At 40.9% G+C, this 26925-nt stretch overlaps 1 protein-coding gene across 9 annotated transcripts in view; it reads right to left on the bottom strand.

The window, feature by feature from the left end:
- PITPNM2 (phosphatidylinositol transfer protein membrane associated 2) overlaps nucleotides 1-26925 on the bottom strand; it is a 203874-nt gene that overhangs the window by 93545 nt on the left and 83404 nt on the right. For all 9 annotated transcript variants that reach the window (XM_075177567.1, XM_075177582.1, XM_075177575.1 and 6 more), the window contains exon 3: nucleotides 3149-3329. In XM_075177567.1, the coding sequence (XP_075033668.1) occupies nucleotides 3149-3226 (78 nt within the window). In that variant the 5' untranslated portion in view covers nucleotides 3227-3329. The remainder of the gene's footprint in view (nucleotides 1-3148; nucleotides 3330-26925) is intronic.

Genomic DNA, 26925 nt, shown 5'->3' with positions numbered 1-26925 from the left:
TGCTTAAATCCTGTGCAACCCCTTACGGTAATCATCACAGACACTGGGAGCAGTTTGTGACAGTTGTGACAATCATCATTATGTAAGGTGCCACAGTGCTGGATAGTGGGGGAAAACAGGGCATACATAAACAGGGACATCCAAGGTAGACAAAATAAATGCAGATGTGAAAGCAAAGGAATAGTCCTGCTCATGAGAACTTGCATGTAGAAGCATTGCACTAGCACATTAATTCAACCCTGCACAGCTGTCTGACACTAAAAGGGTACACAAACACCCCCTCCTTTCCTACCTCCAGATCTATTTCAGAGACTTCATGACTCCCACTATCTCTGCCATAGCTGCTAACTCTTCTCTTTTCCTTCTTCTCCTCCTCCCTTTCCTCACCACTACCATAGTCAAACAAACCACAGGCTTCATTCTTACATGAGAAGCATCTGTTACCTTGGAAACTTGGCTACATCAGCAATCCGTCGGGTTTAGCTTAGGACAATACTCGCCGCAATAGCTGCACTCCACAGTTTGCGCCACGCAGACTGATGTCATCCGTAACCATGGAGCCTACAGCTAAGGCCCATTCCTGCCCATTCGACTCTAATGTGCATCCTTCATGCATGACACAACTTGATTTTAATTTAATTAGTGCTCTGAGATGATGTACAGTATATTGTGCTCATCTTTTATACAACTTTCTGTGTGGCACAAAGTGCATCATGTCTCAGTGGTGTCACTAGCTGCTAGTTAATTGTTAGGATGCCTACTCACTATTGGTTCATCGAACAAAATGGCGGCCTACGTTTTTCTTGTAAGCAACAGATATTAAAGTAACAATCTCTTCCTTCTAAATCATTTGTTGCAACACATACAGCTGTTTTACATGGATATATATCAGCAGAACCACTAAAATATGCAGCTCAATGTACATGCAGCTAAAATGCAGATCTTAAATATGATAACTTATAAGGAATGCTATAAACAAATCGATCCCATCGCCTCTCACCTCCTTTGCTCTCTCTCTCCCACTCTTGCTCTTACCTTGCACACCTTTTCAACCCATCACTCTCTTCTGGCATAGTCCCCTCCTCATTTAAACAAGCTCTTATCTCTCCTATCCTCAAACAACCCAATCTGGACCCCCACCTCTATTGTTAATTATTCGCCTCTCTCACTTCTCCCCTATGCCTCCAAATTACTTGATCGGATTGTCTGCAGCCGTCTCATTAGACACCTCTCGGACAATTCCCTCCTCGACCCTCTCCAATCCGGTTACCGCCTCCTCCACTCCACCGAAACTGCCCTGGCCAAAGATACAAATGATCTCCTATCAGCCAAATCCAGGGGTCGCTTCTCCCTACTCATCCTCCTCGACCTCTCCGCGGCCTTTGACACCGTGGACCACCCCCTTCTGCAGCAAACTCTTCTCTCTCTCGGCCTCTCTGGATCTGTCCATGCCTAGTTCACTTCATACCTCGCTAACTGCTCCTACGCTGTATCCACGTCTGGTTCTTCCTCCACCCCCTCCCCTCTCCGTGTAGGAGTCCCTCAGGGCTTTGATCTCGGCCCTCTACTCTTTTCGCTCTATACTTCCTCCCTTGGTGCGCTCATCTCCTCCTTCGGTCTTCAGTATTACCTTAATGCTGATGACATTCAACTCTACATCTCTTCTCCTCATCTTTCCTCCACCCTCCTCTCTCGTGTATCTGACTGCCTCTCTGCCATCTCCTCCTGCATGTCCTCGCGTTCTCAAAATTAACATCTCTAAAACTGAACTCATTGTCTTTCCTCCCCTTAGACTCCCCTCCCACCATGACCTCTCTATCATTGTTACCACCACCATATCCTCTTTCACCCAACTCCGTTGCCTGGGCGTCACCCTCAACTCCTCTCTTTTTGCCCCCCCACATTCAATCCCTTGCCCAAGCCTGTCGCTTCCAACAATGCAACATTGCTCGCATCCGGCCCTTCCTCTTTCAGGATGTCACCAAAACTATCATCCACGCACTCATCATCTCCTGCCTCGATTATTACAACCTCCTCCTTACCGGCCTCCCCCACTCCCATCTCGCCTCCCCTCCGCTCTATACTCAATGCGGCTGCAAGACTCGCTTTCATTTCACGCCGCTCCTTCTCTGCCTCCCCTCTCTGCCTTGCCTTACACTGGCTGCCCTTCCCCTAAAGAATCCGTTTCAAACTCCTTACCATCACTTAAAATGCTACTGCTCCCTATATCTCTAACCTCCTCTCCATTCACACTCCTGTCCGCTCCCTGCACTCGGCCAATGACCGTCGCCTCTCCTCCACTCTGATCATCTCTTCCCACTCAAGAATCCAAGACTTCTCCCGTGCGGCCCCCCTTCAATGGAACGACTTCCCTCGCTCCATCCATCTCTCTACTAATCTGTGCTCCTTCAAACGGGCACTAAAAACTCACCTGTGCCTCAAAGCCTACCAACCATCCACTAAACCCCCTCATCTTCTCCGCTCGTTCTCCCCTCTCCTCCCAGCTCCCCTTTTCTCTCCCCCCATGCTTCAAGTGGCTCCAATTTGCAAGCCCTGGGAAGTACACAGGGTATAGAGATCAACAACATTGCTGTATATGTGGATCAGGCCAGCAAGACTAGTTTACAGAACAGCAACCCAAGGCAGTTGGGGACCTGGAAAATCAGGCAAACAACACATCACAGCTAACAGACAGAATTTAAAGGTGAATAAAATGGACATTAAATGCAATACTAGATTCTAATTTTCAGTACAGTTCTTCCTCAGATATATCAGTATTAATATTTTGGATACATCAATGCTGTAATATACAATATTAACTAATTTCCTAATAACTATGTAATTTATTGTTTAATTTTGATACATGTCGAAACAACCATCCTCTATGGATAAAAAAAAGCTGCATTACAGAAAATTATGAAAAAGCAATATTATAAATAATAAACTTACAACAGGAATGGTATAAAATGTTTCAATTAAAACAGCATATGCCCAAGACAGAAAAGTACACTACAGAAATAAGGAAAAATTATACAAGAAGGCTGTTTCTTCTGCATAGAGTGTTCCATGGAGTAAGGGTTTACGTGTATGGAAATGACTGTAGTTGTGTTTCAGTGCTACACAGAATAAAATAAAATAAATCTAAAACCTGGATCATATAGAGTTGTGCAATCCGGTATTCCTCCACAGTCATGGGAAGAGGGATGCGATATTCCTTAATCAGCATCTTGAAGAAATCTCTGCCCCTCCAAATCTGCCAGAATCAGTCACCAGAGAAACTCCGCTTACAAGTTTTTAAATGATTGCCAGGGAAGTCATTTGGGGGAAACCTGAAACAACAAGACATACGACAAAGTTATTTTTCCATCCGCCTTGTGGAGAGAATGTTTCCTCCAGTCTCTATATACCCCTCGTGCTCTTCTGGAAAATAACATGTAAACTGCGAATGATAGCTTTAACCTTTCCAACCCTCTGATGACCCCAGAGCCTGTGCCATGAAGGGGCAATCAGTATCCTGACAGGAAGTCTAGTTACAAGGGCCACCTGCTGTACTTATATAACCAAGCATCATAACACCTTATGGTGGGCCACCATTGGTGGCATACAAGCATGTCAGCACATATGTAAACCAAGCAGCTCTAGAGAGTCACTGTATTTTATATTTCAAGATGATTTGACAAAGTGTTCATCATCCCACATTCTTTAGGTCAAACTAACCCTATCCAAAAAATTAGCAGCCACCCTTGTATTTTACAAACTGATGCAAAACCTGACACTACTCATTTGCATTCCATGGCAGTGCTACATGTCCATGATTACAGTGTACATTTTTATCCATATATTACACCAAATCAAAATATAACATGAGAAATTAAATCTACAAATTGCTAAAATGCAATAAAAGTTTGTTTACTTAAGCTTAGCACTATAAAACTCTTGATATAAATTGAGAATCAGGGCATGTTCTCATATAACTACAGTGTAGAGAGTAGTATTTGAAGATGTGTGAAACTGTCCCTTCTACTGTAATCAGCATCTAAATGATCATCATCATTTATCTATAGGGTACCATAAAACTCTGCAGTACCAGACAGGTAATGTAACAAATCATACATAAAACGCATCATATATAGATGCAGAACAAGGACATGCGAGAACGAATGAGAAGGTGCAGATGGTAAAGAGAGTACACTATAACGGAGATGTATATTATAGCACAAAAGTGTAATTTATGTTACCAAAAACATACAATAAGACATTCCATCTACTATACTGCTATCTTTTCCCTATAGACTTTTGTTTTATACCATAACTTTAGAAAATAACGTATTGGTTTGGTAATGCATGATTTTCTGAATCAAGAAAATTATATATGAAAGTAAAAAACCCCAATCTATTCACTACAGTGCTGACATGAACAGGATGGAAAGATTTCAGTATGGTACGTTCCTTTACAAACTAGTGAATGTGATTGAAAATTCTGTCCGTAGGACAGTAATTGGTAGGTCCTCCCTCAATGCATGGTCTGGTGCCATCCTCATGAAATATAAGTAAGTTAATTTTCGGGTGGGTGGGGGGCAAAGGTATTGCATGTCAAATTTCTATACAGAACCGGATTCATTATACATGTGCAACTCGCCATTTGGAGGCATTTTATTGTAAGAGTCCAAGGGTTTGTTTTTTTTTTGCCTGGAGGCAGTAAGAGAGTTAAGTGCCCTCAGCTCCAAATTGTATGACCTTCTTGTTCCAGCACTATTATTAGCCCCTGAAAATAGCTTTCCCTCCTAGGGGAAGGATCCATTAGGTTAATATAGCAATCAAATATTCCCACCTCCCTTCTGCTCTCCACAACATCAGGATCAGTTAGGACTGATACCCGATAGCAGCAGCCTATCTTACAGGCTAATAGATAATAGAAAAATAACTAAACATGTGTTGTGAGAACGGAGTTGTCATTTGGGTCATGTCATGAAGGGTGTTTCTGTAAGAAGATTATAAAACTTTTTAATATTAGCAGAGTAACTATAAAGATACTCAAATTCATTGGTGTTAACAATACAGGTAAATAATAAGCAGATGCTGTATGACTGCTACACAGTGGGTTTTAAACTTTATTTATGTTGTATATCAATTTCAGAATATGATGCATGAAGTTTAATTTGATTGTACTGGGCAATGATTTTCTCGATACACTCAGAAGAAAATCATTTTTGATGGCACACCCATACAAACATCCAACAGTAATGTTTCTTTCAGACTTTTTCTCATGCAAACATTAATGACCACTTCCTGGAGAAAATGGAACACATTGAAACTGTGCAAATACATAAAAAAAAAAAGAAAAAAGGCAAGTTGGCTTGCACAAGGTTAAGGAGCTTATCAGATGTGAAGGTTCCGATCATTGCCTAGACACAGCAGACAGTCCGTAATCTCATTGAAGGACAGTGCAGTAAGCTACTTACCAATCTTTATACAAAATTACTGATAACAGAGAAAAAATAGCTTATGCTCCGCTGTATAACAAGAGCAAATTGATTGTCAAATATGTCAATTTGTTTTGGACACTTTTACATATACATCTGTGAATGTAGCTCTTATATATAAGGGCATTTGCAATTTAGCGATCCTTTAAATGATGAAATGACAAGCAAAACACCAATGGCATTATACAACTGTATAGTTTATGTGCCGTTCACAATATCTGCTCTTATTCTGTATGCTTAAAAAGGTAAGATTCATAAAATGTGAGTTTTTAAAGACAATGCTGGTTGTATTATAATCGTGGCCAGTGACTACGTTCACCTACAAGGCTATGCGTGTTGTGTACATGCCCATAAGCAAAATAGTTATATATACATAGGCTCGTTCAGACAAGCATATCTGTAGACGTGCCAAGTTTCTAAGGATAAGATTTGTATGCACAAAGTGCTTGTGACGTTAGCCTCAGGCTAATAAAAGCAAAGGTCTAGTTGCTATTAGTTACAGCATCTACGTTAACTAATAACCCAGAACTTGTATGTGTCACTGTAAGTTAAGAAGCATTATATCCATGCCATTAAGTTGTTTTTCACAATAAATATGAAAAAATGCTGTATTTTGTTCCATGACAGGTGGAAAAATACATTCCAATTCCACCAGAAAAAGCTCACATGCAAAAACACAGCTGTGGATCGCAGTAGTCGCAGAGACATCAGAGAACAGTAAATCAATATTCCAGAGCCTGACGTATTTTGTGTGCAGCGATTAGGCAGGGACTATGTACTGAGATCTTCAAGCTTTCATTGAAATCAATATCCATACAGGAGACTTTACAGAGCCCTGCCTCACTGCCAACACTATTCTCATCTCAAAACAATGCTTCCTCTCTGATCAATACTCATGGACCGCAGATTAATATTACACCATCCTTGTAGCAAGAAAAGCAGTCGTGAAACTTTAACATTAGGCTAGTAATGTCTAAGTGTGCAATATTTAGGCTGTAAATGGTCAAGATCTTTTATTAAATATCTAACCTTATGAATACTACACAAAGGACAATAAAAGAAAATAATATATACACCACACGCATGTCTACACTGATGTCCAGAACAGAGCAGAATTTGAAAACGGTAAAGTGACAGCTCTGCCCACCAAACATTGCTGTCCACAAAAGATACTACCACCAAGCACGTGTTTTCATGTGATTGTTCGCATACGGTTACACGCACAATGCAGGAAAATCATGTGTGCAACATTTTGCTCCAGCATCCTCTTCTGACAGCATCTGTGAATAGAAAAGCCTTTGTAATAGGATAGCCCCATCATCATGTCTACTATCCCTACTTTCAGTTTCCAAGTAGTACTAAGTTTCAGTGCACGTGGCGAGTACACCTGTGTGGACAAAAGTCAAGCTTCCCTGAGCCATCAATAAAAGATCAGGAGGAAGCAAGTTTATGAAGCTTTTCAATTTACATTGTATGGGAAGAAAAGGTCCTCCTTTTAGAAGTTTAATAAAACGTTTAATAAAACGCTCTTTTCCGCTCTGTCAGTTCCTACAGTGGCCGTCTGTATTTCAACAGCATACTTCTACTAAGATACAAGGCCATCAACAAAACTGAACCAACCCAACTTTGCACTGCGTCTGTCATTCATATGCATTACCTGCTTCCATTCTCAGTTACAGAACTTTTTTCAGGCTATACAAATTCACTCCCTTGTACAACAAGACTTTCCTCTAGCCTCCAAACCGTCAAGCGTTCCCTGAAAAGTCACCCCTTTTGACAAGCTTATCGAATTCCTGAACCACCCTCATACCTTAGGCTATTATCTACTTTATTAGTTCAATCAAAACTTACATTTGTACTCAAACAACCATCTTACCACCAAACCTACATTGCTGTGTGACTGGATCACACAGCCCCACTAAGAACTTTCTCCCTTTGCAATATGTGGTACCAACCTCATGTAGCGAACTCTCATCATCAACATTTATTTATATAGCGTCAGCAGGTACCGTAGCGCTTTACAATTAGGAACAAACAGTAATAAAACAATGCTGGGTAATACATACATACGTAGAAGTAAGAAGGCCCTGCTCGCAAGCTTACAAGATATGGGACAATGGTTTGATACACAAGGGTACGTGCTACATCATATTGAATATTTGTCAAGCTATAATGCAAAGGTTACAAAGTATTTAGTGGGCTGTATGCTCAGTCACACAACTATGTTGGTTAGAGGGTTAATGACTTGTGTTAGTTGTGTGTAGGGTGGCAATAGGGTAACCTAGGGAGATTAAGAGGGTGGCAGAGGAATATCATAAGCTTGTGTGAAGAGGTGGGATTTCAGAGAACGCTTGAAGGTTTGAAGACTAGAGGAAAGTCTTGTGGTGCGAGGGAGTGAATTCCATAAAGTGGGTGCAGCCCGAAAAAGTCCTATAACCAGGAATGGGAGGAAGTGATGAAAGTGAAAGAGAGATGCAAATCTTGTGCAGAACAGAAATGTTGATTTGGTAAATATTTTGAGACAAGGGAGGAGATGTATATTGGTGCAATTTTGTTGATGGCCTTGTATGTCAGTAGAAGAATTTTATATTGGATTAGTTGAAAAACAGGCAACCAATTAGAGACTGACAGAGTGACTCAGCAGATGTAAAACGATTTGCAAGGAAAATCAATCTTGCGTGTAAAATAGATTGTAGGGGCTCGAGTCTGATTTTGTGAAGACCAGTAAGGAGGGAATTACAATAGTCGATGAGGGAGATGATGAGTGCATGCATTAAAGTTTTCGCAGTGTCTTGTGTGAGATATGTACGTATTCTGGAAATGTTTTTTAGATGTATGCAGCATGATGTAAATATAGAGTTGATGTGGGGAACAAAGGATAGTTGCGGGTCAAGGATTACACCTAGGCAGCACGCTTCCAGGGTGGGTCATTTATGGTCATGCTGTCAACAGAAATAGAAATGTCAGGCACTAAGCTTCACAGCCACCGTAGCCGTGCGTTCCACTGCGGCTTTCCTCATTTCCTCGATCATACGCGGTAATATTGAAGACACCAACAAGCCGGAAAAAGTTTGTACGCATCAGCGTTTTCATCTGGAAAAACGATTGAAGGCCTCAGTAGGGACATATAGGGTAAGACAAGCCTATTATTTATACCTGAAGTTGTTTTTTTTTAAAGTTGACTTGAGCAACGCAAACTATCCCAAGAAGAGCTATAATTATTGCACATGTCCCGACTCATTTTACTCACACACTTGGTTACTTAAACTCATTTTATTTACTTCATTCATACCTTATTTTTCCATTTATTATTCTATTTGCAATCCTCTTTATTCATCATTCACTATTTGCACCATCATATATTGTATACTTGTATTATAAACTCCATATCCTATTATTTACATGGATTGCATTATAAGATAAGTATGGGGCCCTCTGTTTCTATTAGTAAGCTTCTATTGTTGGGTGGGAATATTATTAATTCTGTTTTTGAAAGATTGAGTTTGAGTTGGTGAGAGGACATCAAAGATGAAATGTCAGGAAGACAGTCAGTAACACGGGACAACACAGATGGTGAGAGATCAGGAGAGGATAGATAGATTTGTGTATCATCCACATAGAGATGATACTGAAATACAAAGGAACTTAATAGTTTTCCTAGAGAAGCGGTGTAGATGGAGAACAGCAGAGGACCTAGGACTGAGCCTTGTGGTACTCCAACTGATAAAGGAAGTGGAGTGGAGGCTGTTCCAGAGAAATTAACACTGAAAGAGTGATTAGATAGGTTGGATGAGAACCAGGATAGGACAGTGCCTTGAAGACCTAGGGATTGTAGTGTCTGTATGAGAGAGTGGTCAACAGTGTTGAATGCAGCAGACAGATCCAGGAGAATTAGAAGTGAGCAATCACCTTTATTGTTAGCTTATATAGAAGTTTGTGAACAGATCTCCTCTTACTTTGTCTGCATGTTAATACCCAGACCCCTAAATATTATATACTGCAATAACACAGATAATCACCACAATTTACTAAGAAAATATGGCCAAAGCAGCCGAGTGGCTGGGAGCGGCAAGGCGTCACTTACCTCTTCGTCTCGGGGCACGTGTGTATGGATAACCCGGCTAGCCAGCTCATGAACGCACAATTAAAAAAAAATATTTGAAAATATTTACATTTGGAAAGTATTTTATTTAAATAATAAATCATTATTCTCTTTCATTTACCTTCTGCTATTGCCATCCTGAAATGTACTGCCGTGAGTCTTGTTAAAATAAGCTTTGCTGGAGAAAGCTAGTGAACCTCTTCACCGGCGTGGCCTATTGATGGAGATAGCACAGTGGTAGCCTTTAAAAGGTAAGGAGAAGCAGAAATAGGGCTTCTCCATGATAAATAAAACAGTGCCCCCAGTCTTGTTTTATTACTGTTTGTTCACATTGAAATTGAAATTGCCTGGATTCAAACAGCAGATAGCCTGATAAAGGAATTCATCAACAAAAGATGCAGATTTGCAAAGTGCAGTAAACAATTAGAAACTCGCTTTGGTCAATCTATTAGGGGATTGGACAAATGGCTGGGCAAATCTCTGAGCTGGAGAAAGGAAAAATAATGTGCAGTTCTTAGGTTAAGGTTCCATATTAACCTTTACTTGTATATGTCATACTTGCAGAAATAAAACTAATATCAGTCTATTAAATTAATCAACTATGCCTTATATAAAACAGGTCAGCACACCTTGCTGGAGACTAACTATACTCCTTTATTGATACAACTGAATACTCTAGCAAAATTGTGACAGTATCACGAGGTCTCCTGGCTAGGAAGAATTGCTGTGTTTAAAATGTCTCTTACCCAAAATGATGTACCTATTTCGGATACTACCTTTTGCTCTGCCCAAGTTCTATAAAGATTACTTACGCTGCATACTTACCTCTTAAGTAAGGGCAAACCACCTAAAACTCGCTCATTTGACTATGTCCCACTCAAAAAAGACAGGGGGTCTAGCCTTACCAGATCTAGTTAAATAGCAGTAAGCGGCCATTTTAGCTCAGCTATGAGACTGGTCTCTTCCAGGTTCCCATAAAACTTGGGTTGACCTGGAGAGAGATTTTAATTATACATTCTTATTGACTGACCTTCTTTTGGATCCCTAAATCCTGGAGGCCCTCTCAGGCTGACCTACCCCATCTGAGGAGTGATGCTCTCATAATTTGGGACAAGTTTTTAAAGACATCTAATGCGGTCACTCTCCCCACTTCTAATCTCTCCCTCCTTGCCTTACCTAAAGTTATACCTAATCTAAGCTTGTCCTTGTGGTATTCTAGGGGTATCACCAATATTAAAATGCTCCATTCTTACTTATCTCTTTTACCCTTCTCATCATTTGAGTGCGTAATTTCAAATTCCTAGCCAAGATTTTTACAAGTACCTCCAAGTACGACATTGATGAACCTCCCTGAGTAAGTAACACCTCTCTTTACAACACCCTCCAGCCGTTCACTTTACCAGATTGCCAACTGTAATCAACAAGGCGGCCATCTCCTTTTGGTACACTCACCTCAATGTAAGGAATCAACAGGTGAAGGCCTCCACCCAATTACTTTGGGAGAGAGATCTTGGCCAGGTATTTGACCCGACTCAATGGGACATTATTTACCACAATGTCCATTGGATGTCGAAGTGTCTGAACCATATGGAGATGCTCTACAAATGACTCCAGATATTCTATATGTCTCCAGATAGACGAAGATCTGGCCGTCCCAGACCAGGGCCTGTTGGCGTGAGTGTGGAGAGATGGGAGACATTTTTCAAATATTTTGGAGCTGTCCGGTTGTCCATATCCTCTGGCCCGAGGTTTTCACCTTAATATCAAAAGTTACGCAAACTCTGGTCCCTATCACTCCAGAAGTGGCACTTTTACACTTATTTCCTCCACAAGTTTTACTGGCAGAACGGTATGTCGTAGGTCACATTTTTCTAGCTATCTGTGCGGCGATAGCCCAACAGTGGAAATCTCCCACTCTACCACCGATAGCCAAGATATTCTGTAAAAAGATTTAGTTAAGTTGTGATATGGAAACTATGGGAGTATCATACGCCACTTCTGCCTCCTCTCCCCACATCAAGTGGTTCACCCGGAATCAATATGTTTCCAAAACTACAGTCTTGCTAGACCCTTCGAGTCCCCCTCTAGCTCAATCATAGAGAGTGTTCCCCATTGTATAGTTCAAATAAGTCTCAATATGTTATGGTGATGAGATTTGCATTTTCTGGTTGTATTGATATATACTGCCCTCCTTTCTTACTATTCCTCTCCTTTCCCCCATATCCCTGACACTGTTTTTTTTTCCAGTACTAATTTTTATTAAAGCTTCTAGTTGCAGGGTACAAAAAATAAACAGGGGAGCACAGCTTTTTTAGACCAATGGCCACATTGGAAGATTTTACTCATTTGAAGGGGGATAAACAAAAAGTTAACTTATAGTTGGCTACTCTCCCGGAATTTTTGGGACTCCCGAGACAGCAGAGCAACCTCTCGGATTGTTTGTTGGTGAATTGGGTGGGGGCAGGGCTTAATGTGTCATCCTGGCCCTGCCCCCTGCTGTAATAGGCCGAAATTGACAGCCTTTGACAGGGGGCAGGGCACAATGATGAGAATCTTGTGTCCCTGTCCCCATGACAGAGCCCCCTCCCAGACAGCTTGATGCTGATGTTGGCAAGTATGGGTTAACTTGCTTACAGTCGTAAAAAATGCAATATTTTCTATAAGAAAAGAGAAACCTCTTTGTAGTTATGTGATATCAAAAGAACATAGTCTGGAGCGCTAAAACAAACAATATATCAAATCACTATGTGTCAGCATATACATAAATATATGTATCCACATACACAGTGATCTTCATTGTCCTGGCTGCACTTTTCAAATGATTTAATTCACTTGTACACATTTCATTAATTTAAAGAAGCGCACCTTGTTTTCACTAATTCCTCTTTGCAGTACCTCTCAAGACAATGAGGGGCATATTCAATTAGCTTTTGGATTCGCGGTAACGTGCGTTACCGCGAAAAGTGCGCGTTCTTGCGGGTATTACAGTACCGCATTAACGCGGATTTTCGTACGCAACCCTATGGGCTGCGAACGAAAATCCACGTTATTGCGGTAACGTGTATTACGTTTCACGGCCGTTCCGGCGCGTTACCGCGAATCCAAAAGCTAACTGAATATGCCCCTGAAAGTCTATGTGGAGATAGAAGCGTTTGTACCACCACACGTAGAGAAATACTGCCACTGAGGGCATGGACGTGTCACTGGATGCAAGGCTCTTGTGAAAGGACCAACGCCACAGCATGTGTGATCACCACATTTACCAGTTTACATGCATTTACACCACGAGTGAACAATCTGCTGTCTCAAGTCTTTTTAGCTTGTCAATTTTTTTTATCTGCACAGTTTTGTTAGCAATAGAGAGAAATGTGCTAATTGGTTAATTACCTCTAAATGAAAGCAATCCCAAAGCTGTTTCCACTAGTGATATAAACAATAAATTATCAAAGGAAACCCATAAGCATGACTAACTTAATTTGCAATTTAAACCCTTTACCGGTAGCCTCATGATTGGAACAATGGATATTGTAACAGTGTCCACCTGACAGACTGTACTGTGGCTGCATTTTCTCTTTGTGAAAAGGATCGGCTGGTCTCAGAATGGTTCTCCTCTTTTTGAAGGTCATCTATCAGTTAGATATTTAAATGAGCTTTCTATATTGATTCATAACCCCAAAATCCATTCAAGGGGGAGTACAAAACCATCATGTACATCTCCATGTTTCAGTCTCCTGCCTCTCCGATACATTGTAAAGTGCTATATTTGACAATACATTATACTGCTAGGAGGCACTATAATGTGCTACCAAATATTGCACATTACAATGTATCATAGAAACAGAAGAAACTAGACCTATCACATTGTTACCAGGCAGTCTGGGAGCAGGTAGCTGATCTCTCCACAGTGTCTGAAATTTCCTCATAGGTAAGCATTAAAAAATAAATAAATAAATAAATCACAAAAGGAGAGGGATTTATTAATTTTGACTAAATGCAATTTAGCCCCACCTCCAACCACTGCACTGGGACAATCAATTAAGTTGGCAGGATGATGTGGTTGAGGTCTTCCTCCTCATCAGTGCCTGCTATGTGGCAGACTTGTTTTCCCTGCCAAACTGGTACTAAATGAATGCCCGGCCAAGCATGAGTATTTATTAGTATTTATTTTATTAACATTTATTTATATAGGGCCAGCATATTCTGTAGCTCTTTACAGCTGGTAACACACACATAATAACACAAGACTAATTATTTCAGACAGCTAAATAAGAGGGGATATTTACAGAAGGTATGAAGGTGAATGAACAGTCATAGAAGTAAAAGTAAAACCCAGTCTCATAAAACACACATTAAAATGACGTTAACGCAGAAATAGGCAGTGGGAACATCCCATAGTCACTGACCAAAGTAGCCACAGCTAATATCTGTCAGGGGAGAGCTTATTTAAAGTTTTCTGAGAAGAATCACTGTTTCCAAGCACCCACAATACTGTCATGGAGATAAATAATAAAAAAGGGCAGAGATTATACTGCTTAATCTTTTTTCCATTAATAGATATGATTTGACGTCACATGGTGCAGAGAGTGGAATGAGAGTGGAAACTGTGGATTCTACAGCCTGTAGGAAATCTTGTTATTATTTGCAGTACAGTCAAAGGTGGCGAAAGGGGATTTATAAAATAGCCTTAACCTAAAGAAGCAGCATAATGTAACCTCTGTCTGCATGCTGCCAAGCCGGCATTATATAGACCTGCACATCTTATTAATTCTCTTTAACCCTTGCTTTTCCACCAGACCTTATATTTCTCCCTTTCCCTTCACAAGCAGCTAGTCAATCTGGCCAATCAGCACACAGCTACTTCTGACAAAACAGCGCCCAGTTAATATCCTGTGCATTTCAATTAATAAGGTTAAAGCAGAGTTAAATTCAGATGGCAAATGCATGTTATAATGTTATACCAAGATCTCTGAAAAGTTAAAAAACAAAACAAACCCACAATATAGTACTAAAACATAGAAAAGCAAAACAGTTTCTTAAAACAAAACTACTAAAACCAGTTTGCTTAAAATGCCACGAGCTGTTGTCATTCAAGAAGTGTTACAGCCTAAAGCAGGAGAAGAATTATGTAAAAGTCTTATATGAGAAAGCAGAGGTATGTAACAACTGTCCTGTTCTTACTAACACATATAAGACTGGTTAAACCGCTCCCCTTTTCTACTGTGCATTAACCTAAATACAAAAAATGATTGGACAGAATGCTATTCACACGTAGTCTAGAGTTAAAGTGTTAATTTACTTGGGACCATAAGCTGTCACAGTTCGCTTAGGGCCTGCCACTTCAAAGTCAATGACATTGTTACACATATCTATTTGTGGGCGTTGTGAGTTACAAATCACTATAGACTGATGCTTGGACGACTGGCATTGTCGTCTGAGGTCAATGCCAGCATTCTGCTCCCACCAGAGAATTACATGGGACAACAATATTGCTTTATACCAGGCTGTTTGGGAACGATCATGCCAAGACACACCATTTTGGAACTGCAGTAGCTTGTATCAATCTTGAATATTTATTATACAAAGTATGTTACTTGTTTTGTATTGCTTGCAAAGCAAATAGTTAATTTGGCAGCAATATAAACTCCCTCGTGTTGAAGGTAATGCAGCGCCTGTAAAAGGTTATCTTGGTTAAATGTGCTCTAGGTGCTTATTTTATTGCTAACAGTGTTACCAGTTTTGTGCCCTTGTATTCTACTCCTAAACACACAATAAGTACAGGAGATTAATTACAGGATAATATGCTAAATTGGGTCTCCCTGGGATCATCTGAGCTGGATGAGACAGTTCTAATTGCTTGAAGCACCAGCGGGACTCAACTGCAGTTAGAGATGAGCATTGGCATGGGGGCAGCACAACACTAGATGCCAGTCCATTCAACTCATTTAATTGGACACATGCTTGTCCTTGAATGGGTACGCCGGGGAAAACACCACATGAAATACGGCACAATTACATCGTTTAGCACCATCGTTCTAAGAAAGGCGGCTGCAACCTTCAGATTAATACATCACAGGGTTTGTTTCCATTTGATTGAAAAGCTAGTAGCAGAACTATTGCATGAAAGGAACTAATGTGCTAAAACTGTGTAAACTTATAAAAGGTCCAATACAGGCTAAGCCTTTGTATAATAATCAACCAATACAATTCACAAATATAAGATAAAATTTAAATTTAAGATAAGGATTTGATCACTGGAAGTCACAATGTCCATGAATGTCGCTTCTTATAACCCCTCCAAAGTCTCACACTGTGCCCCTAGATTGAGACTAACCCCAGAGCCCTGGGAAAAATCATAGCTGGGGCAGCTGCGGAGCTATAAAGCTCCAGCTGATGGTGCGCAGCTTTAAACCCCGGCAGAACAAAGTAACCAATACTCCCACTGTTTCTGCTGGCACCTAACTTCTTTTTAGTCATTCCTATTGATGCCAGTGTCTATGGTTCCTTAAAACAACCTGGGAGTGCGACTCTCCAGGTGTTGTGAAACTACAAGCCCCAGCATGTCCTGGCGGACTACAATCAGCAGATAACTGGCAGTGTATTCTGGGACTTGTAGTTTCACAACACCTGGAGAGCCAATGGTTGGCCATGCCTGTGCTAGTACCTAAATTTGCTAGCTCCTCAATTCTACATTAGTTAGTTCACCCCTTAATCAAACAATAATCCTGAAAGTAACTTATCTAGGGTTCCAACAGATCAAGCTGATCAAATATATAGAGATGCTGCTCTAGTCTCCTCCTGCTCTCAAAACAGGGCTTTCCCCGAGAGTGAGTGACCCGGCTCACGCTCCGGCTCAAGAGCCAGCTCTGCATTTCCTGATGTTCCACCCTTGTTCCCCAATGTTTGTACCCACACTCTCCTACCTTTTCTGGAAACTTCTCAATTTAAAAAAAACTTTATTGTGAAATGCTCCACCCTCTCAAGTTCCTAATCATGCCAATAGGAAGCATGTGGAAAAGAAGACCTGCCTCAGCAGGAGTGAGAAAAGCTTAACTGGACAATAAAAAAATATTTACTGAGGCCAAACCTTTCAGTTTCGCAAAAGTTTTTGCTGAAACTGTCCAGCTGCTCCTGGTCTGTGAGCCCTAGGGGATCGCTGGATGAATGGAGTGAGCCACAGACATGTTCAGAAAGAGCTGAACATAAGGAGGACAACACATTTACAACTCATTGAGTTTTAGTACTCAAGGCCTATCCAATATGAGCTGTTCCATAATCACAACACAAAACCCTTTAAATAGCCAAACAAGGATACTTACTATATATTGGTCAAATACTGCATTTAAAACACAGGTATTACACTAGGCTAGCACTGCTCACACAAAGGTATATCCAGCCATTTAGCCAACTGCTGAAGAAGTGGATCCAATATTGCCACAAACTGCTCAGACCTGTAATTTTAGCGATCAGGATGAACAAGATCACAAAGGGTCCAAAGCAGTATTTGTAGCCAATGACCCGCCACCCACACACACACAGCATTTCTGGCAGTCGCTAACAGGAAAGTATCACAGTTCCTCCTCTACAGTGTATTAAATCTGTTTAGCAAGTTTAATTTAGCTTTCAAGTTTATAAACTATGCAGATAATAAAAAGGAAATGACATGTCATAATGTATAGGTCAGGAGGTAACCTGTGACAAGCCTAAATTTGTTGGCACTATTAACTCTCAAAATGCAATATATACTAGCAGCTTAGAACTGTCAATGAACAGCTGGAGAGAAACATGTAGAGTCTATTTATCATTGGGGCAGCGGCAACTATAATTAGGTAGAATGTTGGACCTCATCATCATCAATTTATATAGCGCCACTGATTCCGCAGCGCTGTACAGAGAACTCACATTCACATCAGTCCCTGCCCCATTGGAGCTTACAGTCAAAATCCCCTAACACACACACAGACAGACACACACACACAGACTAGGGTCAGTTTTTATAGCAGCCAATTAAACTACTAATATGTTTTTGGAGTGTGGGAGGAAACCCACGCAAACACGGGGAGAACATACAAACTCCACACAGATAAGGTCATGGTCGGGAATTGAACTCATGACCCCAGTGGTGTGAGGCAGAAGTGCCAACCCAGTGTTGGCTAACCTGTGACACTCCAGGTGTTGTGAAACTACAAGTCCCAGCATGCTTTGCCAATATATAGCAGCTTATTGCTGAAAGGGTATTCTGGGACTTTTAGTTTCACAAGACCTGGAGTGTCACAAGTTAGCAAACACTGTGCTAACCACTTAGCCACCGTGCTGCCCTCCATTATAATTACCATGCCAGGGCTGGAGTATTGGTTCACACACAAGATGGCTGCCTCCCCTGCGTATAGGTGAACAATGTATTTAAGAAAATGTTTACATATTTTGCAGTAATTGTTCTGTATTACTGAAATCATCAGCAACTACCATAGGTTCATTAAACATCTATTTTTAATCGTATTTATTCATTTCAACTATGAGTGACTCAGTATAATCACAACAACAGCAGATACATGTTATTGTAGCAAACACTAAACTTGCAAAGTTATTTCACAATGTTAACAAGGTCATTGTAAAAAAAAAAAAAAAAGAGGCTCACTAGATGACACCATGTTATATTTAACATGTTTCAACGCGATTTCCGTTATAATACTACTATTTTTTAGAGATGCTCAGGCTCAGTTCCCCGAGAACCGAACACACCAGAACTTAGCAGATCCGAGTACCGAGCCGAGCCGGCTCGGTACTTTCGCGCGCCCACGGAATTGAAAACGAGGCAAAACGTTGTCGGATCTCGGGAGCTTTGGATTCTATAAGTACCATCCTCAACAGCGATCCAGTGCCATTTCACAGAGGGACACAGAAGGGGTAGCACAGTTCTTGGCAGTCTCTAGTGCAGCTGGGCAGCGTCATAGGTAGAAAAGAAAGAGGAGGGGTAGTAGTGTTCTTCAAAGTCTCCAGTGACATTCAGGAGAGCTCCACTGCTAATTGTCATTGCTGAATTAGAAATAATAGGTCTGGCAGGTTAGGTCTTCTAAATCTGCATTCTTTGCTTGAAAGTGTATGAAAATAATAGTGACCTGTGAGGTGGTAAAAATTGATTGCAAATTACTTGAAATTAGTGTTATTGAGGTTAGTAATAATGTAGGGGGGAAAAAAAGCAAAAATATGTTATGTTGGCAAAAATAAATAAATAGGGATTTTAGAAAAAAAAAAAATAAATCAGGATCGAAAACCAAAACCAAAACACACAAGGGCGGTTTTGCCAAAACTAAAACACCGAAGTTAATCCAGATCCAAAACCAGAACACAGGGGTCAGTGAACATCTCTACTATTTTCTATCAACACTGGAAGTCAGACATATGTGTACAAGTTGATCATGCTCCTCTGTGTCCAGTTGAAAAGATCATATTAGTACATAGCATGACCTTTATGATAATAAACCAATTAGAGACTAGGGTAAGTTTAGCCTTACTTTCCTGATCAATGCTTGACTGCGAGAGGAAGAGATATCCCATTTATATTCTTAATACACTACAAGCTCAAACACGTGGAGTGAGGGTTATTTTATAATGACATATCACATCTACAATCTCAGCTGACTGGAGGCAATCATATTAATGTGTGTAAATGTGGGCGATATTGTAGATGGGGAAAAGAAAATGAACTCGCGTATAAAAGACTTCCAATATACCTGGAAATAGAGGGTGTAATTGAAAATATTGGGAGTTATGTAAAAGCTTTGCTGCAACTGTCTATTTTCTGAAAAAGCTGATCTGGAAGGAGGAGGAAAGGAGGAGGGAGGGGAGGAAAGGAGGAGGGAGGGGAGGAAAGGAGGAGGGAGGAGGGGAAAGGAGGAGGGAGGAGGGGAAAGGAGGAGGGAGGAGGGGAAAGGAGGAGGGAGGAGGGGAAAGGAGGAGGGAGGAGGGGAAAGGAGGAGGGAGGAGGGGAAAGGAGGAGGGAAGAGGGGAAAGGAGGAGGGAAGAGGGGAAAGGAGGAGGGAAGAGGGGAAAGGAGGAGGGAAGAGGGGAAAGGAGGAGGGAGGAGGGGAAAGGAGGAGGGAGGAGGGGAAGGGAGGAGGGAGGAGGGGAAGGGAGGAGGGAGGAGGGAGGAGGGGAAGGGAGGAGGGAGGAGGGGAAGGGAGGAGAGGAAAGGAGGAGGGAGGAGGGGAAGGGAGAGGAAAGGAGGAGGGAGGAGGGGAAGGGAGAGGAAAGGAGGAGGGAGGAGGGGAAAGGAGGAGGGAGGAGGGGAAAGGAGGAGGGAGGAGGGGAAAGGAGGAGGGAGGAGAGGAAAGGAGGAGGGAGGAGAGGAAAGGAGGAGGGAGGAGAGGAAAGGAGGAGGGAGGAGGGGAAAGGAGGAGGGGAAAGGAGGAGGGAGGAGAGGAAAGGAGGAGGGAGGAGGGGAAAGGAGGAGGGAGGAGAGGAAAGGAGGAGGGAGGAGAGGAAAGGAGGAGGGAGGAGGGGAAAGGAGGGTGTCATGAAATGGGGTGCTACTGGACTGAGGACTTTTAATTCATCACCTGTTTCTTACAGTTTAATGTACTTTTTAATCCTTGGCCCAATCTAAGTATACACACCAGATCATCGGTGTATTATTATTTCATGCTATCAGGTACATTTTGGTCTTGCCATTACCTTGTATGTATTATAAATATAAAGAATATTGCCATATTGTGTGAAAATAACAGGACAGCATAAATCATTTTGCTTGTGTTCGCTAAGGTAATTACCATTTGTCTAAAATGTCCATTGTTATGAGGTGTGGCGTAGGTTTGGTTTGTAATCGGGACAATTATTATTATTATCCTTTATTTGTTAGGCGCCACAAGGGTTCCTCAGCGCCGTACACTGCACAAACAGTAGACTATACAGGATAAGACATTACTGAACAATAAACAATAAATACCAAAACTTCAGAGGCTCCAGGCAGGCTAATGCAGTAAGGACGGAGCAGAAGAACAGGTTTGGATACAGGAGGGAAGAGGGCCCTGCTCAAATGACCTTACATCCTAAGGGAGGGTGAACAAGGCTCAGGCACAAAGGGAATCAGTTGATGTATATGGGAGGGAGACAATGTCTCAATATAAAGGGTATTGTATCGAAATATAACATCTCCATGGAAAAGCATTTCAGGGGTTAAATTCCCCCTCCACAGGGAACACTCCGGAGTTGAGTTAATTAAGCTACCATTATTCCTTCTGTTTGCTTCCTATTGTCCACTAGTGAGCTTTACAGACCGCCAGGAGCCAGAGCCAGCAGGGGTCACCTGAGGGAAGACACCTGGGAGGTAGGGGAGGGGACTGGATAGTGTGAGAAGCACACCAATTGAGACCTTTTTGCAACTCCCCTGGGCAGGCAGTTCCCAAGGTGGGATTAGGAGGGGATAAAAGAGGCTACCCTGGAAGCTGGAGATGAATATGACTGACTTTGGCCAAGAGACGATGCTTTGCCAGAGATGTGCTGTGGAACCTATCTCACTGGATTTATTTGAACCAATTTCCTCACTTGTTGGGCCAGCTATTGTTAAGGGCTCCATGCTGTACCTATCCCACTGGATTTATTTGAGCGGATTTCCTCACTTGTTGGACATACTATCTTTAAGGGGCTGTGCTGTATTTAATCCTGTTCTGCAGCATAAATCATCCTTCTATTTTTCCTCTAATACCGTGTCTGAGTGATTTGGGAACCACGTATCATCACAGAGGGGAAGGAGGAAAAGACAATACCATAGCAATCTTAGATACTGACCAAGAAGTTTATTGATTACCTGTTGCCATATTTCACAGAAATATAAAAGCATGAAGCAAGGACTGAATGATTTTCTGAGTAAATAGATCTCGTTTTAGATAAAAGATAAGACAGTATGGTGTATCCTCTTTAACAACATATCAAAATAATTTTAGGGTGTGGCTAGTTCCACTTTAAAGTGTCAAAATGCCTTAACTTCTACATTGGCAACAAAGCCACATCCCACAACTATTGGAGAGTGACTAAAGCTCAAAGGATAAAGGACAGAATGTCAGTTATGGTCACTGTGATGTCACTGAGCATGTCTCTGTCTGAACAATCTGCAGTATGTAAGGAGTATTTCTATCACTTGGGAGAATGCAACTGTCAAATAAGACTCTAGCCTCGTCACTGCCTACAGGTGCTGCAAGACAGAAGAACCATTCTCCTCAATATTATTATTGATTATAATTTATTTATTTATATAGCAGTCAGTCTCCAGGTTTATTTTTAAGTAATCAAAACAGAAAGAAACAAATGTCTGGAAGGATCACTAATCATATAGAGAAAAAAATGATGGAAGAGATCTGATAGGTCCTAACATGTATAACAGTACAGGGAAAGGCAAACCTGATGTATGAGTGAAGCAAATAGAAAAAAAAACCATTATATATATATATATATATATATATATATATATATATATATATATATATATATATATGGCTTTTTTAATGTTCTGACAAATAAGGGTGTTTTGAAGGACCACTAATATTTACAAAGCATCCCATAAATCTTTTTAACTTGTATTTGTAAGTATTTCGATCACCAAACATTTCCCAGTAATGTGTTTTATTTGAAATTACATTAAACAACATCAAAGAAATCCTCTAAAAAAAAAATAAAAAAATGTAGGGTCACCTATGATTTCTCCTTCCCATCCTAACGATGAGCGTTAATTTGACTGGTAAAAACAAAAAACACAGTCAATTGAATCACATATTTAAATTATAGGTGTGCTACCATAAAAGATGATAAATTAGGAATTGTTACTATCTTAGCATCCAAGAAACAAATTTTTAAACAGGAGGAGCAGAAAAGGAAGAGGTATTCAAGATTTAACTTAACTTGGAACAAAGCCTGACACAATAAAAATCAAAATAGAGAATTGTGCAATTTGCTGACTGCAACTGCATGCTGCCACATTTCTTCAAAATCAGTTATAGACTGTTGGCCAGCAGAATTTTTTTTAAAGAAATGTGGGTTATGGGGTGGCGGTACAGAAATAACAAAATGTGGAGGGGGGTAAGAGCAGTCAGTCACACCATCAACAATTGAAACACATTGCATTGGAGACCATTTCTTATAGCATTGATCACTGATATGCTCTTTCATTGTCTCTAACTGTACATAACACCACGGCCTGGGTGCAGCTTTACAGGATTGTTTTATAGCCTATAAGTGCTTTTTAATTTAAAGTTTCTGTACTAAAAAAAAATATTTTGTATACATAAAAGAATGCAGCCCAATTTGCTACAAATCATAAATCGCAGCAGATTTAAATCACTAGTTTTCAAACTAAATATCTTGCACAAAAAAATCCAATCTGACAAAAAGGAAAAACTGAACTTGGCCTCTTTAAAGTGTACCTGTTTCCCAATGAAGGCAGCCATTTATTGAGTCTATTAGTTCACTAGGGACTGGTGACATCTCTGAGACAGGATGCACAACATGCCACAAGCTCTTAGTAAATTATTAGGCTGTATTCTCAATTATTGGCTGACCCCACATGTAGGGATTAAATGAGGGAGCCCATACAACAGGCAAGACCTGAGAAGTCAGTGCAGGGGAGCCAAAAGGCGTGGGGGAAGGACCCCAAGAAGATGCTCTAACGAGACCTGCTGAGAGGTGACATGTACATATAGCTGTCACAAAGGAAACTGTACTAACACTTTCTAGTCTGACACTATGAGAAATCAGTACTGGGAGCTGTCAAGTAAAAGTTACTGACAGGTCCTCATGGCTTTCCACTTGGCAACAACCATACAGCAGAGTGGGGACCTGTGAAGACAGCAGACAATGAGTACATTTTTGTGGGAGGCTATATTACTATCCACCAAAATGGGCTCCGCGTTGCACAACTGCCGCCAGAGTGGCCTCCGCGTTGCACAACTGCCGCCAGAGTGGCCTCCGCGTTGCACAACTGCCGCCAGAGTGGGCTGAACACTGCATACTATGTAACTATATGCTTGATTTTGTACAGTTGGCAAAGAATGGGCACTGCCTTGTATATAAACTGACACACCAGATATATTCCATCCAACATAGCAACCTAAAATGTAATTGTCCAAAAAGTAACATAACAGACATTATTATAAGGAGATACAATATATTTTATGGGCTAATGATCTACAATACCACCAACTCGCAGTTCCGTTGTGCAACAAAGTTCTACATTAAGTAAACATTTGCAAAAGCACAATACATCCAAAAGGATTAGTCTAAAAGGACTATTAATTATGGTAATGGAAACAGCCATAAAAACAGTTACTGTAATTGTAAGCGCTCAGCACAAAATCTGTCTTGTGTAATGCAGTTAGCAATTCTGTTTGCTGAAAGCTGGATCTGCATTTTGCTCTAGTACATTAGAACAGGCAGCACAGCATTAGTGAGAGGTGTTAGCATTGCTAGAATGGTTAAGGAAAGCATAAACTCTATAGGACAATACCTGCAATGAAAAGGCTTCTGTTCTAGACACAGGTTGATGCAAAACTCATGTGGATATTAATGTTGACTCCAAATAGCTTGTCCAAACCATTTAGAGGCACCATAAAAATAAGATATAAAAATAACAAAAGATGAGACAGACAGGTGGTAACTTTCAGCAGGGACCCACAATAGAAGCAATCATCTGAACAACTAAACAAGGAAATGACATTTAAAAAGAACAAAGCCTTTCTATGCATAGATATAGATCTAACACGGAAGAGACATCAGGACAGACCCTGCCCCTCTGAGGGAGACAATACTATAAGGCACAGTTCTGTAAGGACACAAGTCATTCATTCTAATACAGATATATCACAAGTCTATCTTAATCTCTAGATTTACAGCACTATATTTTTAATTGACATAACTCTTTGTATGTTTGGCGTTAAGAATTTCAAACCCAAACACATAGCTCTGTAGCCTACAAACAAGTAGACAGCCCTATGGTAATTTACACATTTTGCATTCAATTTTGTAGTTTTGTACAAAACTCCCCATGTGGAATCCTGCTCTATATTTGGAAAGAATAGTGGGATGGTAGCACAACTGGTAACAGTGCTGCATTGCAATGCAGCAATGTTTTGGGTTTGTTTTAACCCAGGAAGAGTTTGTGTAGTGTTTGCATGTTCTACCCATGTGTGCACTGGGTTCCACACATAGTTAATTGGTCTTGGTGTGTGTTGTGATGGATCATAAGTTTCAAAGGAGCTGGAATTTATGTTCCTGAATCAAATTCTATGAATGTTCAGTATATTAAGCGGTTACTATATAAATATTAATAATAAATCAATTTCACAATGTTTCTGTAAATTATTGTAAAATGTGGGCATGTCTGCATACATGGACAGCACTACTGATACATAATACTACATACTAGCCCAACTGTGCCATACAGAGGTTAAATTACCCTGAAAAATATATGACGTTTGCTTGGCTTTAGGGTAGTAACTAATTTAAGTTTTTTTAGATTTTGTACTTACAGAGGAGAACACGAACAAGAACCAGCAAACACACTTATTTCAAGAAATAATCAGGCACTTTCAAGTGCATTTTGTCAATATGCCAGAGAGAAAAAAGTAAAAGTAGACACAGACAAGGGGAGAGAACAAATGGATGATTAAACTGAAGCTAACAGTAGCTACTATTAAACAAAGCATTAATGCAACTATTATACTCGGCAAGTTCAGCATTGTCCCATAGTTGACAGCAGACTATGTACGCCTTGAAATTGACTAACGCTGTGAGTGTAACCTGAAGAGCTTTCAGTAAAGTAACACCACTGTACAAGGATTCGCAACACATTCGGTGTATAGCTATAAAACAGTCCCTTTTGTTAGAAACTAACACCAGGGGAGGGCTGGCAAATTTTGGCCCAGGGGGCAAAACTCGCCTCCACAGCCTATTTTAAAGGAAAAAAATGCAGGTGGCTCAGTGGCCTGGTCCAAATTAGCCCGCTATGGGACCAGCCCAGGGGGCAGATGCCCCCCTGCGCCCCAGCATGCTTTTGGAGTGTTTGAGGAAACGCAAGCAAACACAAGGAGTACATACAAACGTCACATAGATAGGGCCCTGGTTGGAAACAGACCCATTACCTCATCGCTGTAAAACTTTAACCACTCTGCCAGAGTGTTTAATAGCACATGTACATGTAGCTATATAAAGTCGGCTTACATACAGCCTGCAGCAACTTCAGGCGGTGGTTTCCTTTACACCCACATCTCCAGGCCTGGAAGCAGCAGACAAGGAGGACGTCCCTATTCCCCACAAAATACATTCAATGTTTTCCCCACCTGTTCCTTCACTAATATTCACATTTTTTGAAGTGCATACCATCCAGATGTTCAAGTCCTTCTCTCTGTGTGTTGCTGTGGTCTCTTGTCCCCACGGATCACCTCTTCTTTCTGCCTCTCCCAGTGGATAGACCAGTGGATCCCAAACTTTCTTAGTTGGAGGCACCCTTAGGGTCAGCATCATTATTTCAAGGCACACTTAATACGAAATAATTGCTGAGTAATCCCCTGCTTTGCTTACCACCGGCCCTCACCGCGGCACCCATGTGAGATCACTGTGGCACCCCAGGGAGCCGCGGCGCACAGTTTGGGAACCACTGGGATAGACTCCCATACTCACTGTACTGGCAACCGCCTTGATCACGTTTTCTCCCAACTTTGCTCAGTTCGATTTCATTCACATTCCCTTCTCTCTCACAAACCATTAGGTAATCGCCTGCAATCTCTGTACTACTATTTTGCCCTATAATGAACCAAACCTCCTCATACCGCAGAAATCCCAGCTCTACTAATTTTTCTCCAACTTCTTACCCCAATTTTTACACTTTCCTGTCCTGATCTGTAATTCCCACATCTTAATCACACTTTAAAAGGTGAACTGGACTAAGTAGACCTAGCTACCTTCTTAACAGCATCAAACATACCATCAGCTGTGGCATACAAAGAAAAATCCCCTGCAAAGAAAAAAAAGTAATTGGCAAAAGACTTAATTCTGTTAGATTTCTCAAATATACGATTACTACTAACATGTTCTTGATATTGCCAAACAAATATAACTACAATCTATGATTTCTGCTCAGTCTTCTTGCCCAACAACTCTTTATTATTATTTTATTATCGCAGATTTGTAAGATGTGCTCTGCAGAGCCGAACAGTAGGGAAGACAGGACATACATAAAACAAGGGCATACAATCAGACAAAAAAAATTGCAGACATGAAAACAAAGGGTAGAGGACCCAACTCATTAGAGAGCTTACATTCTAAGTGGAAGAGGGCAGAGCTGAAACAAGAGGAGTA

This window comes from Mixophyes fleayi, chromosome 1, assembly GCF_038048845.1.
Source record: "Mixophyes fleayi isolate aMixFle1 chromosome 1, aMixFle1.hap1, whole genome shotgun sequence".
Lineage (NCBI taxonomy): Eukaryota > Metazoa > Chordata > Amphibia > Anura > Limnodynastidae > Mixophyes > Mixophyes fleayi.
Note: the sequence above shows the minus strand (reverse complement) of the source record. Positions and strands in the feature narration are given on the sequence as shown.